General features: G+C 49.6%; 1 protein-coding gene across 1 annotated transcript in view; it reads right to left on the reverse strand.

The window, feature by feature from the left end:
- LOC141055658 (farnesyl pyrophosphate synthase-like) overlaps window positions 1–17,998 on the reverse strand; it is a 133,006-nt gene extending 115,008 nt beyond the window's left edge. The window contains exons 1-2 of the mRNA XM_073552330.1: window positions 17,863–17,998; window positions 16,062–16,164 (exon numbers count right to left, since the gene is read on the reverse strand). Coding sequence (XP_073408431.1) covers window positions 16,062–16,064 — 3 coding nt within the window. The 5' untranslated portion in view covers window positions 16,065–16,164; window positions 17,863–17,998. The remainder of the gene's footprint in view (window positions 1–16,061; window positions 16,165–17,862) is intronic.
- Window positions 17,999–19,587: the final 1,589 nt, after the last annotated feature.

The following is a 19,587-nucleotide window of genomic DNA, read 5'->3' on the forward strand; positions in this document are numbered from 1 at the left end:
AGGTGGGTGGAGTTAGTATAAAAAGAAGGGGAAAGATAGAATTAGAGGTCAGTCTCTTAGAGGGAGTCCGAGTTCAGTCCCGGAGAAGGGTCGGTCCCTTAGGGGTGAATCTGACAGAAGGTCAGTCTGGGGTGAGTCCCAAAGGTCCCTGGAAGAAGGGATGGAGGAAGGAGTGCTGCAACTTCCTCAGTGACCTGAGCCAGCTGGCACGGGAAAGGAAAGAAAAGGAGAGACGTAGAACTGTAATCTGCATTTCCATAACAGAGAGAAAGACAAGCACGGAACGAAGTAGAGAGAGAACAGAAAGGAGGAGTAGGTTGGATAGGAACCCTGCCTAAAGGTTCTCAGCGCATGGCCAGGGCCCGGTCCCCGAGGTTGTGTGGACACTTATGGTTCTGCAGCAGACACCGGTGGAGTAGTTGGCTGTAAATGCACTACTCCCATCAAAAGACTTGGGACACAACAGCAAACTGATAGAGAGCTGGGATTCAGGAGAAGGGAGTCCCCGAAGCAGGCTACAGCTGTCTGTCATACAAGTGGAGTTGTTAGGAGCATCTGACAGGAGGAACTTCAGGGAACCACGGTACTGGAGCTCTTCATACTAAAAGACGCAAAAGAGGAGTCGTTCAGGAAGGCACATGTTGGCGGAGTGCTGGCGGGGAGAGTCCTATCTTTCCTGGAGGTTCGCTGGGCCTCTGCCCCAGAGGACACGGTCCCAAAGCAGGCACCTGTGTGCACTACGAACTGTGAGTAAAGCTTTGAAACTGCAAGCTCTGGTGTCCTCCATTCATTCCCGCATCAGCACCGCTACTGTTGTGAGTTCATTTTCCCCTCCGTCACTGAGGCCTGGTGAACTCCCTATTCTAGTGAAGGAAGGTAGTGAGCCTGATTATCAGACACCTGGGACTAATGGAGACGATTGGCTGAGTGGAGTCACTGACTGGATTTAAGGCAGCCTACGCCCTTTCTGCCCTGCGGGTGATTTCTCTGTGGACTCTTGGACACCAGTCTGATTCCTGCTCTCCTAAAGCTAAGTTTTCTGTTTTGCCTTTTTGCTTCTAAGATTTGTTTTTGTTTTTCTTGCTTTTTGGATTCTGCCACTCCCTGCTGGAGTGTGCAATGTTCCGTGAGCTCTGTCTTCTGAAGGTACCTGAGTGCTGATTTAGTTTTTGAAGCTTAGCTGCTTCAGGGCCATTTTTATATCAGCTTGTTGGCTTTTGTCTCTGATAGGGTTTTGGTAGATTGCAGACAGCAGCCTTCCTATCTAGGTAGTTTTTGGGCCCCGTCTTTGCTCAGCCTGTCTTTCTGTCTGTGTAAGTGTTTTCATCTTGCTTCACCGTCATTATATGTGGGGGGCTGTCTATTGCTTTGGGGTCTGCTCTGGGGCAGTTAGATTTCCCCTTTCCTTCTTTAGGCCTATGTATCTCTCCGGCTGTGATCGAGGGGTCTAGGTCATCGTAGGAACCCCCCACGGCTACTGCTAGTTGTGTTGATAGGTTCAGGGGTCTGCAATCTGATAGTTGCCAACTTCTCTGGTTTTCAGGACTTAGCTAGCATTTCTGTTTTTGCCTCCTACGGTGACTCGATCATAACACGCTACATTTGGGTATCAACATCTACACCATCCCGTGCCCTACTCCTCCCATGCACATTTACACTGCCCTGGGGCTACAGCTCTACCTGTGGGGAGCTATACCATCTAAGCTGCAACACACCATCAGCCCCAGAGGATCTGCAAGCAGCGTTGGCTTACCATCTTACTTGCCAAACACCACGGGTGGCATCACGAAATTTAAACTACATTACAAACATCACCGCCATTGATATTGGGTGCCCAGGGCCACGGACCGGGTCACCGCTGCTGTGACGCACATCATCCCCCTGACACCGGCCCGGTGCCGAGTACCCCACAGCCCTGGGTGATGCCAGCGAGGTGGCGACCCAGATACACGGCTCAGCAGACAGTATCACACAGCATAGGATTAGATACACAGCTCAGCAGACAGTATCACACAGAATAGTATTAGATACACGGCTGAGCAGTCAGTAACACACATGATAAGATTAGATACACAGCTCTGCAGTCAGTATCACACAGGATTGGATTAGATACACAGCTCTGCAGTCAGTATCACACAGGATTGGATTAGATACACAGCTCAGCAGTCAGTATCACACAGGATAGGATTAGATACACAGCTGAGCAGTCAGTATCACACAGGAGAGGATTATATACACGACTCAGCAGTCAGTATCACACAGGATAGGATTAGATACATGGCTCAGCAGTCAGTATCACACAGGAGAGGATTATATACACGGCTCAGCAGTCAGTATCACACAGGAGAGGATTATATACACGGCTCAGCAGTCAGTATCACACAGGAGAGGATTAGACACATGGCTCAGCAGTCAGTATCACACAGGAGAGGATTAGACACACGGCTCAGCAGTCAGTATCACACAGGAGAGGATTAGATACACAGCTCAGCACACAGTATCACACAGGATAGTATTACCGTAGATACACGGCTCAGCAGTCAATATCACACAGAATAAGATTAGATACACGGCTCAGCAGTCAGTATCACACAGGAGAGGATTAGACACATGGCTCAGCAGTCAGTATCACACAGGAGAGGATTAGATACACGGCTCAGCAGACTATCACACAGGATAGGATTATATACACGGCTCAGCAGTCAGTATCACACAGGATAGGAATAGATACACAGCTCTGCAGTCAGTATCACACAGAATAGGATTAGATACACGGATCAGCAGACAGTATCACACAGGATAGGATTAGATACACGGCTCAGCAGTCAGTATCACACAGGATAGGATTAGATACACGGCTCAGCAGTCTGTCCTCAATTCTACTGCCTGACTAATCCACCTCTCTCCTCCCCTGTCTCCCCCCTCTGTAAATCCCTCCATTGGCTCCCAATTCCCCAACGAATCCAGTTCAAACTATTAACACTGTCCTACAAAGCCATCCACAACCTTTCCCCTCCCTATATCTCTGAACTAATCTCCCAATATCTTCACTCACGTACTCTTCGATCCTCCCAAGACCTCCTACTCTCCCCCACACTTATTCGTTCCTCACACAACCGCCTCCAAGACTTCTCCCGAATATCCGATATCCTCTGGAATGCCATGCCTCAACACGTCCGATTATCCACCACCCTCGGATCCTTCAAACGGAACCTGAAAACCCATCTTTTCAGGAAAGCTTACAGCCTGCAATAACCATTCTGCCGGCTCACCACCGCCTGAGCTGCCGCCTCATCACCACCAGAGCTGCTGCACCCCCGACCTTCCATCTCTTCCCCGCTATTCCGTAGAATGTAAGTCCGCAAGGACAGGGTCCCCTCCCCTCTGTACCAGTCTGTCAATGTAAATTTGTTTATTGTTATCGATATCTATAACTTTGTATGTAACCCCCCTTCTCATGTATAGCACCATGTAATTAATGGCGCTATATAAATAAATAAATAATAATCATCAATGGTTACAGCAAATGCAGAAGTACATTACACACCTTCAACAGTACGCTACTTTCCAAATGGCAAAGAGTTGTGCCGACCCTACTGACAGATCCTACGAGTCTAAATTTGTCATGGAAGCTCAGGTCATGGTAAAAAATTTCAGGAAGATAGGACCCTGGGAAGCTAATTGGGAGGGTCCCTTTGTTGTCGCCCAGATCATAGGTCCTACAGTTTTGGGAGTACGGAGAAGTAACAAATCAAGCTACAAAGGTGTTAAAATTGTTCATATCGATCACTGTAGATTTCTTAATTATCTTACTGAGATTTCTGGTTAGGACTCATACACTTTTTTCTATTTTCTCCAGGTCAGACTCCTGGGACCATGAACCTATTAGATGATCAGGAGAAGATGTTTTCACACTATACAGTGGGACCCTGATAGTGTGAGAGGGGGAGAAGATCAGGAAAATCCGGATGCCAAAGAATGAGAAGAAAAAGACCAATAGACTAAATTATTGTGCAACTTATTTTTTTTGGGACTAATATGTGAATTATTTTTTATTATGTGTTTGTGCTATTTTTAGGGACTTTTGCCCACACACACACACGTGCATAAAGCGCTGAATTACCTCAATATTCTTATTTTCAATAATTCACCCATGAATATTACAGTACTGTATGTTGCACTCTAGATAGAGTACAAGAGGGGGACTTGTAAGAGAATGGTCAGCTATAATACACTGAGCTGCCGTGACGAACCAGACAGCCATCTTGTGAAAGGTAGGAAATAACATTCAACTTTTAGAATAGAACTAATAAGATGTACTTTGGAAAAGTGGATGGAAGATGTAAAATGAGATCATGACTACTAGCAAACTTAGCAGACGTGCATAAAGGAAAATTGGATCAATAGGGGAATAGGGTTAACAAATATATAGTCAATATGTGTATACGTGAAAGTGTTGGTAGAGAACAAACTCATTAAAATGTCAAATGCATGGATTTAGTCTGGAAGCAGTGATAAGATTAAGGACAGTAGCTAATTACGCTTGCAAATCGCTAGTTTTTTCGCGGGAAATAGGCGGCAATTAAAATGTGGTTTTCTCGCATATTTCCCGTGGAATGGAATTCCGGAAATTCCCGCTGAAATTTCCACGGCAATACCGAAATGTGTGCACATAGCCTAAAAGACGTACAAGCCTTCCTGGGGTTGGCCGGATATTACCGTCGCTTCGTAAAGAATTTTGCCCGCCGAGCCTGAGCCCTGCAAGACCTGCTGAAGGGAGACCCTGCCGGAGCTAATAGTTGAAAAATTCAGTGGCGGAAACTGCAGGAAGAGGCCTTCCAAGATCTCAAAACCGCACTCTCGGAAGCCACAGTGTTGGCCTACATGGATTTTTAATAACCGTTCATACTGCACACAGACGGGAGCCTACACGGGCTGGGAGCTGTATTGTCACAAATTCAAGACGGCCGGGAAAGAGTGATCACTTACGGGAGTTGATCACTCCATGTCTCCGAATGTAATCCTGACAATTACAGCTCCTTTAAGATCAAGCTTCTCGCGGTGGTGTGGGCCATGACGGAGCCGTTCACGGAGTACCTGGAAGGCTCTGAGGTAGTGGTCCGGAGTGACAACAAACCACTGGCCCACCTCGACAATTCCAAATTGGGGGACCTAGAACAACGGTGGGTAGCCTGAATGGCCAAATTCAAATATAAAATCATCCACAAAGGGGAGCGGAGAATGTGTATGCCGATGCCCTCTCCAGGATTCGACGTACGATTCCTGGGGGAAGCCGAGACGACGAGCTTGAAGGAGAAGAAACGCCGTTCGCTTTAGCCCCCACCGGGATCACAGCTGTGACTCGAGAACAAGCCCATGTAGGACTCGCTATTGGCCTATTAGGACAATCCCAGGATAAATGGATCCAACAACAACAGGAAGATGGAGAAATTGGCCCCCTACGTCAATGGGTGGCCACGGGCCACCTACCCAGCGACACCCAAAGACAGACACTGACTCGGGACACGTTGCTAATGTTACATCAGTGGGAGAGGCTTGTGATCAAAGGGGGACTATTCTACCGAACGGCAGTGCTGCGCACAACATCAGCGACAGCCTCACTGAACTTGCTCGGGAGGCTCATGAAAAAGGGGCTCCAGGACATAAATCCAAGGAAACCATGTCTGGAAAACTTCCTGGTGATGGAAAAAGATACAAACTTAGATACTTTCCTTAAGGGGGGTTTGAAAAAAAACTGCAGGCAATACCATCTACCCAGCGAGCAGTGGGCAGAGTTTCTAACCCCAGGGTTGAGAGGCAAGGCCCTGGAAGATTTTGCTGGCCTCACGACAAAGCTAGATGGGAACTATGAGGCAATAAAAGAGGCCCTGATCAGGAAGTACAACCTAACCCCAGAAGTGTATCGGAGAAAGTTCCGGAATCTACAACATGGATCAACGCACAGCTATGCGGATGTCGTGAGCACCTTGAGGACCACGTTCCACCAATGGATAAGGGGACTTTCGGTTAACAGTTTTGAGGACTTAGCGGATCTTATGGTCAAGGATGAATTTCTTCATATGTGCCCCACGGATGTACAACATTTTGTGTGTGATCAGGAGCCATAAACTGCAGATCAGGCCGCATAGATTGCTGACTGTTATGTGGCTATCATGCCTGAGGTGTGGAAGCCATCAGGATTCAGCTGGGAGGCAAGCCAAATGGGGCCCCCTCTCCCTCTGCCGGCCGATCACCAGTGCTGCCCAAGCCCACCTCCTATGGGGTCCCGGGGAATAGACATTCTCTAGGCCAGGGTTCCCCAACTCCAGTCCTCAAGGCCCACCAACAGGTCAGGTTTTCAGGATTTCCTTAGTATTGGTGATAATTGCATCACCTGTACAATACAAGGGAAATCCTGAAAACGTGACCTGTTGGTGGGCCTTGAGGACCGGAGTTGGAGAACCCTGCTCTAGGCGATACATGCCAATGCTTTGCCTGCAACAAAGGGGGACATGTGAGCACAGTCTGCCCTGATAGGCAGAAATTCCCAACTACAACCACAAAGCCGTCTGGGCCCCCACCTTATGTCCTCTTTGTGGCCAGCGCTGATGTGAGGACTAATGAGAACTGTCGATCTGTCACTGTTGGCAACAAAGTCACCATTGGCCTCAGAGACACTGGGGCAGAGGTGACTCTGGTGCGTCCAGCAATGGTAAACCCTGCCAATATCATATCAGGAAAGACTATGTCTATAACCGGGATTGGGGGTGGCAGCCCTGTCATGCCCATGGCCCGTGTGTACCTGGACTGGGGAGCAGGGAAAGGACTTAGAGAAGTGGGAGCATCAGAGGCTATTCCCACCAATGTGTTGCTAGGCACAGACTTGGGGAGGATGGTGTCCCACTATATCCCTCCTCTTCAAGTAGATTCTACAGAGAAGGTGGAAGAAATCAACCCACCTGAGATCCCCCGTGCGAGGAGGGAAAATGTACCAATGTACATACGTGGCAGCTGTGACCCAGAGTCTGGCTGCGGCTCAGACTCAACCCCAGAGATTAGAGGATGAGGCTCAAATAGAACTGCCAGAACAGGAAGACCACACCCCAGAGCCTCCTTACATTTCAGGCCCAACAAGGCCCCTGATAACCGACACTGAAGACCCAGCTTCAGACCAGGGCCTGGCAGTCACACTAGGCCAGGGGCTGCAGACTGACAGTCAGAGCTTCCAGGAGGCCCTGCAGACAGATGTCAGTCTGAAGAAACTCAGATGCCTTGCAGATCCACCCCCCACTGCTTCTGACAAAGAGAGAATATACTGGGAGCAGGGCAGACTGTATAAAGAGACTCTCCCCACTGATACTACAGAACCTTGGGACAGCTGGTCATTCCTTATCAATTTAGGGAAAAATTATTGAGAATTGCTCATGAAATCCCTCTGGCTGGGCACCTTGGAATACAAAAGACTAAAGCTCGCCTGACACATAACATTTATTGGCCCAAGATGGGGACAGATATAGCCAACTACTGTCGATCCTGCGTAGTTTGTCAGAGAGTTGGAAAGCCTGGGGATATATGTGGCGCCCCTGAGGCTCAGTCGCCACAGAGGTACTGCACCTTCTCCTAAGGTGTGGTGCCCCACCATTCAGGTAATTTGGAGGCTCCTGACCACGCTCCAACACTCGCACCCCAAACAATAGAGTAGTTCAGCATAACCACATTGCGGCTCCTTGCTTAGAGAGAAGCAGAGCACCTTTGGTGGTTCCCTGCTTGGAACACTAGAAGTGCTGGGAGGTGGGTGGAGTTTAGACTAGATATAAAAGAAAGGGACAGTTCCAGGATTGAGGGTCAGTCGGGGTTCAGTCTGACAGGAGGTCAGTGAGAAAGAAAGCCACTAGGAGAGGAGTGGGGATCAATGGAAGAGGGATGGAGGAAGGAGTGCTGCAGCTGCCTGAGAGACCTGAGCCAGCTGGCACGGGAAAGGAAAGAAGGAGAAGGACCTTGAACCAAAGCTTGAGCTTCCATAGAAGGGAAAAGACAAGTACGGAACATAGGAGTAAAAGGGACACAGAGGACGTGGGTTAGAGGAAGAACCCTGCCTAGAAGTTCTAAGCGCAAGGCCGGGGCCCGGTCCCTGAGGTTGTATGAACACTAATGGTTCTGCAGCAGACACCGGTGGAGTAGTGGGCTGTAAATGCACTACTCCCATCTAAGACTTGAGGGCACAACAGCAACACGGATAGAGAGCTGGGACTTAGGAGTAGAGAGTCCCCGAAGCAGGCTACAGCTGTCTGCCGTGCAAGTAGAGTTCTTGGGAACATCTGTCAGGAGGAACTCCAGTGTAACACAGTACTAGGAGATCTTCACACTTAAAGGCGCTATAGAGGAGACGTTCAGAAAAGGCACATAAGTTGGCGGAGTGTGGAAGGGAGCTTTCCATCTTGCCTGGAGGTTGACTGAGTCCCTGACCCGGAGGACACGGCACAGAAGCGGGCACTACAGACTGTGAGTAAAGCGTTGGAACTACATGCCCTGGTGTCCTCCATTCCTTCCTGCGTCCGCCCGCCTAGCACTGCTGCATCCCCTGCGCCAGACACTACACCATCTAAGTGTCTCCATATCTACACTGCCCTGGGACAACAGCTCTGCCTGTGGAGGGCTATACCATCATTGCTGCACCACACCATCTGTCCCGGAGGATCTGTCTGCAGTGTCGGCCTAATACCGCCCTTGCCGAACACCACAGGTGGCGTCACGAACTATTCACCTAACTACATTCCACCATTCACATCTTCCTATTACTTGGGTGCCCAGGGCCACGGTCCGGGTCACCGCCGCTGTGACACATCCCCCTGACCCCAGGCCCGATACTGAGTACCCCACGGCCCGTGGAGGGCGACCCATATACAGAAAGCCCCATTGAAACCACTGCCAGTGATCGATGAGCCCTTCCAGTGAGTGGTTGTGGATATCATAGGGCCACTTGCAATCCCAACCAGCTCTGGCAAAAAGTACATCCTCACAGTGGTGGACGATATCCGGAAGCTGTGGCCAGGGCCGCACCTAAAATGAGGCGACTTGCACCAGCTGCTCAAGCGGCAGGCAGCAGGGGGCGGCATTATGCGCTCCTCTAGCCGCAGCACCTACAATTTAGCCTCTGCACGCTGATGCTGCAGTCGTGCAAGAGGCTATAATTGATGGGGTCACAGGAGGGAAGGTGTCAGGGCCCCCTGATCATGTGACCCATGACTCCTCCCCTCCTGTGACCTCATCACAGGTCCTGTGCGCATCATTCCTGTGCGCATCATTCCTTTATGCAAGACTGCTGTCTATCATCGTTAGTGAGCTGTGTGTGTGATACGTGTGAGCTGTGTGTGTGTGTGATACGTGTAAGCTGGGTGTGTGATACGTGTGAGCTGTGTGTGATACGTGTGAGCTAGGTGTGTGATACGCGTGAGCTGTGTGTGATACGTGTGAGCTGTGTGTGTGTGTGATAGGTGTGAGCTGTGTGTGTGTGATACATGTGAGCTGTGTGTGATACGTGTAAGCTGGGTGTGTGATACGTGTGAGTTGTGTGTGTGTGATAGGTGTGAGCTGTGTGTGATACGTGTGAGCTGTGTGTGTGTGATACGTGTGAGCTGTGTGTGTGTGATACGTGTGAGCTGTGTGTGTGTGATATGCGTGAGCTGGGTGTGTGATACGTGTGAGATACGTGTAAGCTGGGTGTGTGATACATGTGAGATACGTGTAAGCTGGGTGTGTGATACGTGTGAGTTGTGTGTGATACGTGTGAGCTGGGTGTATGATACGTGAGAGCTGTGATACGTGTGAGCTTGGTGTGTGATACGTATGAGTTGTGTGTGTGTGATACGTGCGAGCTGTGTGTGTGATACGTGTGAGCTGTGTGTGTGTGATACGTGTGAGCTGTGTGTGTGCGATACGTGTGAGCTGTGTGTGTGATACGTGTGAGCTGGGTGTGTGATACGTGTGAGCTGGGTGTGTGATACGTGTGAGCTGGGTGTGTGTGTGCGATATGTGTGAGCTGTGTGTGATACGTGTGATCTGTGTGTGAGACGTGTGACCTGTGTGTGTGATACGTATGAGCTGTGTGTGATACGTGTGAGCTGGGTGGGTGATACGTGTGAGCTGGGTGGGTGATACGTGTGAGCTGGGTGGGTGATACGTGTGAGCTGGGTGGGTGATACGTGTGAGCTGGGTGTGTGCGATACGTGTGAGCTGTGTGTGATACGTGTGAGCTGTGTGTGTGCGATGCGTGTGAGCTGTGTGTGTGCGATGCGTGTGAGCTGTGTGTGTGATATGTGTGAGCTGTGTGTGTGATATGTGTGAGCTGTGTGTGTGTGATACGTGTGAGCTGTGTGTGTGATACGTGTGAGCTGCGATACGTGTGAGCTGGGTGTGTGATACGTGTGAGCTGTGTGTGTGTGCGATATGTGTGAGATACGTGTGAGCTGGGTGTGTGATACGTGTGAGCTGTGTGTGATACGTTTGAGCTGTGTGTGTGATACGTGTGAGCTGGGTGGGTGATACGTGTGAGCTGGGTGTGTGCGATACGTGTGAGCTGGGTGTGTGATACGTGTGAGCTGTGTGTGCTCTATGTGTGAGCTGTGTGTGTGATACGTGTGAGCTGTGTGTGTGATACATGTGAACTGGGTGTGTGATATGTGTGAGCTGTGATACGTGTGAACTGGGTGTGTGATACGTGCGAGCTGTGTGTGTGATACGTGTGAGCTGTGTGTGTGCGATATGTGTGAGCTGTGTGTGATAAGTGTGAGCTGGGTGTGTGATACGTGTGAGTTGTGTGTGTGATACGTGTGAGCTGGGTGTGTGATACGTGTGAGCTGGGTGTGTGTGTGCGATATGTGTGAGCTGTGTGTGTGATAAGTGTGAGCTGGGTGTGTGATACGTGCGAGCTGTGTGTGTGATACGTGCGAGCTGTGTGTGTGATACGTGTGAGCTGTGTGTGTGCGATATGTGTGAGCTGTGTGTGTGATACGTGTGAGCTGGGTGTGTGATACGTGTGAGCTGGGTGTGTGTGTGTGCGATATGTGTGAGCTGTGTGTGTGATAAGTGTGAGCTGTGTGTGTGATACGTGTGAGCTGGGTGTGTGATATGTGTGAGCTGTGATACATGTGAACTGGGTGTGTGATACGTGCGAGCTGTGTGTGTGATAAGTGTGAGCTGGGTGTGTGATACGTGCGAGCTGTGTGTGTGATACGTGCGAGCTGTGTGTGTGATACGTGTGAGCTGTGTGTGTGCGATATGTGTGAGCTGTGTGTGTGATACGTGTGAGCTGGGTGTGTGATACGTGTGAGCTGGGTGTGTGTGTGCGATATGTGTGAGCTGTGTGTGTGATAAGTGTGAGCTGTGTGTGTGATACGTGTGAGCTGGGTGTGTGATATGTGTGAGCTGTGATACGTGTGAGCTGGGTGTGCGATATGTGTGAGCTGTGTGTGTGATAAGTGTGAGCTGGGTGTGTGATACGTGCGAGCTGTGTGTGTGATACGTGCGAGCTGTGTGTGTGATACGTGCGAGCTGTGTGTGTGTGATACGCGTGAGCTGTGATACGTGTGAGCTGGGTGTGTGATCCGTGCGAGCTGTGTATGTGTGATATGTGCGAGCTGTATGTGTGCGATACGTGTGAGCTGTGTGTGTGATACGTGTGAGCTGTGTGTGTGATACGTGTGAGCTGTGTGTGAGTGTGTGCGATGCGTGTGAGCTGTGTGTGTGATATGTGTGAGCTGTGTGTGTGTGATACGTGTGAGCTGGGTGTGTGATACGTGTGAGCTGGGTGTGTGATACGTGTGAGCTGTGTGTGTGTGTGCGATATGTGTGAGATACGTGTGAGCTGGGTGTGTGATACATGTGAGCTGTGTGTGATACGTTTGAGCTGTGTGTGTGATACGTGTGAGCTGGGTGGGTGATACGTGTGAGCTGTGTGTGTGATACGTGTGAGCTGGGTGGGTGATACGTGTGAGCTGGGTGGGTGATACGTGTGAGCTGGGTGGGTGATACGTGTGAGCTGGGTGTGTGCAATACGTGTGAGCTGGGTGTGTGCGATACGTGTGAGCTGGGTGTGTGATACGTGTGAGCTGGGTGGGTGATACGTGTGAGCTGGGTGGGTGATACGTGTGAACTGTGTGTGTGATACGTGTGAGCTGGGTGTGTGATACGTGTGAGCTGTGTGGGTGATACGTGTGAGCTGTGTGTGTGATACGTGTGAGCTGGGTGTGTGATATGTGTGAGCTGTGATACGTGTGAACTGGGTGTGTGATACGTGCGAGCTGTGTGTGATACGTGTGAGCTGTGTGTGTGCGATATGTGTGAGCTGTGTGTGTGATAAGTGTGAGCTGGGTGTGTGATACGTGTGAGTTGGGTGTGTGATACGTGTGAGCTGGGTGTGTGTGTGCGATATGTGTGAGCTGTGTGTGTGATAAGTGTGAGCTGGGTGTGTGATACGTGCGAGCTGTGTGTGTGATACGTGCGAGCTGTGTGTGTGATACGTGTGAGCTGTGTGTGTGCGATATGTGTGAGCTGTGTGTGTGCGATACGTGTGAGCTGGGTGTGTGATACGTGTGAGCTGGGTGTGTGTGTGCGATATGTGTGAGCTGTGTGTGTGATAAGTGTGAGCTGTGTGTGTGATACGTGTGAGCTGGGTGTGTGATATGTGTGAGCTGTGATACATGTGAACTGGGTGTGTGATACGTGCGAGCTGTGTGTGTGATACGTGTGAGCTGTGTGTGTGCGATATGTGTGAGCTGTGTGTGTGCGATATGTGTGAGCTGGTGAATTTTTTTGTGTGTCAGGGCTGCTTTTTGGTCTCAGCCCGGCCCTGTGTAAGAAGCAGAGTCGTGTATGTACGAGGTGTATGGAGCGGAGCCGTGTGTGTGCGCGAGGTGTAAGGAGCAGAGCTGTGCGTGTGTACGGAGCGGAGCCGTGCGTGTGTACGAGGTGTACGGAGCGGAGCCGTGCGTGTGTACGAGGTGCACGGAGCGCAGCCGTGCGTGTGTACGAGGTGCACGGAGCGGAGCCACACGTGTACGAGGTGCACGGAGCGGAGCTGCACGTGTACGGAGCAGAGATCTGTGCGAGGTGTAAGGAGCAGAGCCGCACGTGTACGAGGTGTACGGAGCAGAGTCACACATGTGTGAGGTGTACGGCGCCGCGTGTGTGTGAGGTGTACCGAGCCGCGTGTGTGCGAGGTGTACGGAACGGAATGCGAGTGTACAAGGTGTATGGTGCAAAGCCGCATGTGTACAAGGTTTCCGGAGTTGAGCTATTTGTGTACAAGGTTTACAGAGTGTGGCCACGTGTGTACAAGGTGTACGGAGAAGAGCTGCATGTGTACGAGGTTTGCAGAGTGGAGCCGTGTGTGTGCAAGGTGTACAGAGCGGAGCTGTGTGTGTGCGAGGCATAAAAAGCGGAACCGTGTGTTTATGATGTGTGCAGAGCCTTACGTGTACAAGGTGTATGGTGGATTCTGATCCACTGCCCCGCCTGGGAGCTTACTTTTCCCGCGGACACAGGAGTACACGGCGGACCCCTGCGGAGTGACGTTCTACCGGAAGTGATGTGCTAGAAGCTGAACGGAAATTAGGTAATTTCGGGAGGAGATTGTGACGGAACCATGAAGGCACTTCAGGGAATGTTTCAGATCCATCACCGTGTCCTCCTCCAACAGCGCGGACAGCAGGATCGCCTTGGACTCGGGGTTGCCGGCCATGTAAGCGGATCATGATATGTCCAGCATCGGGAGGCTCAGGTGGGCACTACAGTGGGAGCCGGGCTGCTATAGTATCTTTATAGAATCTTTCTCTCTGTTTCTTTATCTCTCTGATCTCTCTTTTTTTTCTCTCTCTTGGTTCTTTCATTCTTTCCCTTCTTTCTCTCTCTCTCGTCTTTCTTTCTTTCCCCTCCTTCTTTCTCTCTTTGTTCTTTCTTTCTCTCTCTCTGTTTTTTTTCTCTCTGTTCTGGCCCATTATACTGTATGAAGTAATATATGGTGCCCATTATACTGTATGCAGTAATATATGGTGCTCATTATACTGTATGAAGTAATATATTGAGCCCATTATACTGTAGGCAGTAATATATGGTGCCCATTATGCTGTATGAAGTAATATATGGTGCCCATTACACTGTACAAAGAAATATATGGTGCCCATTATACTGTATGAAGTAATATATGGGGCCCAATATGCTGTATGAAGTAATATATGGTGCCCATTATACTGTATGGAGCATTATATGGGGCCCATTATACTGTATGAAGTAATATATGGGGCCCAATATGCTGTGTGAAGTAATATATGGGGCCCATTATACTGTATGGAGCATTATATGGGGCCCATTATACTGTATGAAGTAATATATGGGGCCCATTATACTGTATGGAGCATTATATGGTGCCCATTATACTCTACGAAGTAATATATGGGGTCCATTAAACTGTATGGAACATTATATGGGGCCCATTATACTGTACGAAGTAATATATGGGGCCCATTATACTGTATGGAGCATTATATGGGGCCCATTATACTGTACGAAGTAATATATGGGGCCCATTATGCTGTATGGAGCATTATATGGAGCCCATTATACTGTACAAAGTAATATACAGTATGGGGCACATAATACTGTATGGAGCATTATGTGGGGACAGGGGATGACTTTCTGTTTGTTGTGGATCTGACCGCTGGGACCCCCATGATCCTGGGAAGCATAGCTTAGAAGAGCACCATGTAAATGGAGCTGTGGTCAGTCATACGCACTGTGGCGCCATTCACATTTGGCTCTTCAAATAACTCCTTAAAGAGAGTGATGAGGGGACGACAAAGTATAGTAAAAATTCACTGATCGGGGCGAGGAGTGTTATAGTTTGTGGGCTGGTGGGATTTGTGTGGCAGGGCTGCTTTTTTGTCCCAGTCTGGCCCTGTGCCAGGCCTACCATTGCCACTAATGACCCTTGTTCTGGATACTTCTGCGGTGTTGTTCTTTTATGCGTGTGTGATGCTGCTGACATCCTTGTGTTTGGACACCTTTTTTTTTCTATTTATCTAAATCAAAATGTCCACTACTGTACTCAGTTTTACATGATAGATATGAGAATTTACTTTGTATGGGGGGCATCATTTTGCTGTTCGCCTCAGGCAGCAGAGAGGCTAGGTTCACCCCTGGCTGTGGCACTGTCCTCCATCCAAGCAGACAAAGTGGCGGATGCTTTACTGGTTTCTCCCGTGTGGGTTTCCCCAGAGAAATGTTAACCAATCATGGAACCCAACTAATGTCCGATCTGATGGAAAGCCTCTGTGAAAAAATACAAGTAAGCATTTTGTGGCCAGCGCCTATCTTCCCCAAACCAACGGACTCTACGAGCGTTTTAACTGAACATTAAAACAGATGCTCAAAATTTTGGTGGAGACTGAAGGACGAGACTGGGAGCGGTACCTCCCTCATCTGTTGTTTGTGTACAGAGAGGTACCCCAGGCGTCTACAGGATTCTTCCCCTTTGAACTGGTTTATGGGAGGAGGGTAAGGGGGCCACTTGATTTGATTAAGAACTGTTGGGAGGGCGACCCCAAAACTACGGGCGTCTCTATAATTGAATATGTACTGAAGCTCAGAGAAAGAATGCAAAAACTGAGCAACCTGGCCCAGGAGAACGTGACCCAGGCCCAAATCATACAGAAGGTCTGGTACAACATAATGCCAGACTGAGGGCCTATGAGGAGGGGCAGAAGGTTTGGGTAGTGGTCCCTATGTTACAGAATAAATTATAGGTCGCATGGGAGGGACCAATCACTGTACACAAGCCGCTAAATGATGTTAATCATGTGGTGACCCTAGAGCAGTGGTCCCCAACCTTTTTTGCACCAGCGACCGGCTACAAGTAAGACCATTCTTCCATGGCCCGGCAGGGCGGGGATGGAGGTGTGACAGGGGCGGGGCTTTGGTCATAAGGGGGCGGGGCTATGGACACGGTTGTAGTTTAGCAGTGCATACTTATCATTTAATTATAACATTTATAATGTGACTCAACTCACCATAGGTTTTGAATGAGAGGGAGCACCTGGCTTGTTTCTCTGTTTCAGTGGGAGCACTGGGCTACTTCTACTGATGACCGTCACTGCTAATGATGATTGGAACCTACAAGGAAATGGAGCATTGAGCACTTAAGAAAAATTGTACTAGAGTACTGTACATGCTGATTATTTTCTAATCATCAGAAAATGTATGTGTTGTTCCCCCCGTCCTGTCCAGCTCTGTGTGGCTCCCCCTGTCCCATCCTTGTATACATGGCTCTGCTCCCATCCTCCCATCCTTGCATACATGGCTCTGCTCCCACTCTCCCATCCTGTATACATGGCTCTGCTCCCACTCTCCCATCCTGTATACATGGCTCCCCTGTCCCATCCTGTATACATGACTCTGCTCCCACTCTCCCATCCTGTATACATGGCTCCCCTCCCACTCTCCCTCCCTTGTATATATGGCTCTGCTCCCACTCTCTCTCCCTTATATATATGGCTCCCCTCCCACTCTCCCTCCCTTGTATATATGGCTCTGCTCCCACTCTCCCTCCCCTATATACATGGCTCTGCTACCACTCTCCCTCCCCTGTATATATGGCTCTGCTCCCACTCTCCCTCCCTTGTATATATGGCTCTGCTCCCACTGTCCCTCCCTTGTATATATGGCTCTGCTCCCACTCTCCCTCCCTTGTATATATGGCTCTGCTCCCACTCTCCCTCCCTTGTATATATGGCTCTGCTCCCACTCTCCCTCCCTTGTATATATGGCTCTGCTCCCACTCTCCCTCCCTTGTATATATGGCTCCGCTCCCACTCTCCCTCCCCTGTATATATGGCTCCGCTCCCACTCTCTCTCCCTGGTTGGGGACCCCTGCCCTAGAGCATGCAAAGCATCAGAAAGTATTGGAGCACCCCCTAGGGCCGTGGGTTACTCGGTACCGGGCTGGTGTCTTAAATGGTTTTGTCACGGCAGCAGTGACCTGGTCCGTGGTCCTGAGCGTCCATGAAAAATAAGGATTGATGAGGAATAAAGTCTATGTGTAGATAAGTTTGTGACGCCACCTGTGGTTTCTGGTCAGAGGTGACCAGCGCTGCAGTGCAGATCCTCTGGAACTGATGGTGTGATGCAGCAGAGTTGGAATAGCTCTCCACAAGCAGAGCTTTTGTCCCAGGGCAGTGGTGATAGCCAAGATGTTGTATTTGGTGGTGTTAGGCGGTGTTGCAGTGCTGAGTAGGTGTTACAGAAAGAATTCAGAGGGGGCGTGGCCTAGCTGAACTGGAGACAAGACATGTCTAGTAAGAGCTCATACTGAAACTAAAAGATTATAAAGATTAAGGGACCCCTTGACTAGAAATTGTGCACCAATGGAGTCCGGAGCTCACCCTGCTCTCTTGGGAGAGGAAAATTGGCTACTAGAGAGAACAGCAACTGCCCGGGTTTGAGAACTGGCCTGGCCTCAGGCGCTGCAGTGAAGAGAATGGATGCCATCTTCATAGAGTGTGCGGCTGTGGAGGAAGGACACCCAGCGCCACAGAGGTACCACGTGTAGAGACTGTTTAGCGCTTCCTCTCTCCTCCGCACCCCTGCAAAGCGGTCACATCTCCCTCCCTCGCTAGCTATCTGAGAGAACTGGGCACCGAAGCGGGGAGCTTCTGCAGCCGGACCCTTTCATCTCGCGCCACCCGCCTGCCTCCTCACAGGTGCTGTTTACAGCCGACTGACGGCGCTCACTATACACCTCCGCTGGGGAGTGTGGTGAATCCCTCCTGTGCTCCTGACTTTCTTGGCGGCTCGACCGCTTCTGAGATATACCTGAGCAGGGACTGGAGGATCGGTGGCGTCCTAGACACTTTTCCCGCCTGTGGCCGGCGCCATATTGCAGAGGGTGGCGGCGGCGGGGCCCAGAGTACAGCACTGACAGGCCCTGTAAGATAAAACTGCGCCAAGAGCTGCGGCTGAGGGGGGGAGGTGTCGGGAGAGGAGGAGGGGAAGGAAAGAATACAAAAAATAAGAATAAAAATCCGCTGCAATAAAAGATGCAGGAGACTAAGGAGAGAAGGGGACAATACAGCCTGGAGTGTTAACCCTCGCTGACCTGACACCCCCCCCCCACCTTCTTTGAGGGGCTTCTTATCTCCCAACTGTGTTTTTTTTGCTCTTATTTAGACTTGGGATCTTGTAAACACCAGAAATAAAGTTCCAGGACACTCTCTTTGGAGTCTGACTCACTGCTGGGTTAAAAGCGACACCTAGTGGCCATTTTAAAATCAGCACCCAATTGTCTCAAAATGAGAGACGAGCCTATCCTTCTGCACATCCTTTAAAAATGTAATTTTTGCTCATGAAAATTTATATGGGGGGAGTGTGAATGGTGTTAAAATAGCTGCCAGACAACGCTGAATTTCAACGTCTAATGATGGTCAAGATTGGTAGATCCACTTCAGTTTCTTCAGGACATAAGGCTTCTCTAACTCAAGTAGACATGAATAAATTCCGTAATAAAAAACAAATTAAAGCCACCACAACTAAATCAAAACCCCTTGTACATATGGATCAACACTCGCAGGGTGACCTTGATTCTGATATGAGCGACATGGGTGATGATAGTACTATGGGGTACCAGCCTGTCTCTAGATCCTTCATAAAGAGGATACTTACTAAATCTCTTGAACCGGTGGTAAAAGACTTATCTGACATTAAGCAAGAAATATCTCAAATAGGCCATAGGGTGGATACACTCGAGGCCTCCAATTCCACCATAATTCAGCAAACCAATGAGGTCATAACTTGCTCCCAGAGCCAAGGGGTACATATTAACCAAATATATTCTATCCTTGAGGACCACGAGAATAGAGAAAGAAGGAATAACCTGCGGATAAAGGGTATCCCTGAATCAGTAGCTGCTGAAGCATTGATCGCAACCTTGATTGAAATATTTTCTAAACTGCTGTCTCAAGACGACCCCTCGCAAATTGAAATGGTTAGGGCCCATAGGTCGCTAAAGCCACGACCCAAAATGGGAGACCCTCCCTGGGATGTCATTTGCCGTTTTTTGGATTATCGTACTATGGACTTAATATTAAGACGGTCAAGAGAAGCAGAAGTTATTACATTTGAGGATTCCCCAGTCTTGATCTTTCAAGACCTAGCAACATCGACATTAAATAAGAGATGTCTTCTGAAACCCTTTACTGAGGCTTTACGACAGAACCAATACTGCTGGTTGTACCCATTTGGCATTGCAATATCCTCCAAGGACAAACGCATCCAGGCCAGGACCTCGGCGGAAATTCAAGAAGCGTGCAAGGAGCTGGGGATCACCTTGGAAAAGTATCCAGATATAGAGGTATACCATTCAGTCCCTTCACTGTACCCTCTCGCCCGGCCCGAGCCTTGGAGTATGGCCCAGTCTACAAAATCCACTCGAAACCGACGTAAAGCAGCAAAGCTAAATTCTAACCATCCGGATGAAGATAACTGAAGAACTGGCAGCCCAGGACAAAGACTTGTCCATGATATAGAGACTGCTTGTCAGTC

This window comes from Dendrobates tinctorius, unplaced genomic scaffold (assembly GCF_039654945.1).
Source record: "Dendrobates tinctorius isolate UK_male_01 unplaced genomic scaffold, ASM3965494v1 ptg000189l, whole genome shotgun sequence".
NCBI lineage: Eukaryota > Metazoa > Chordata > Amphibia > Anura > Dendrobatidae > Dendrobates > Dendrobates tinctorius.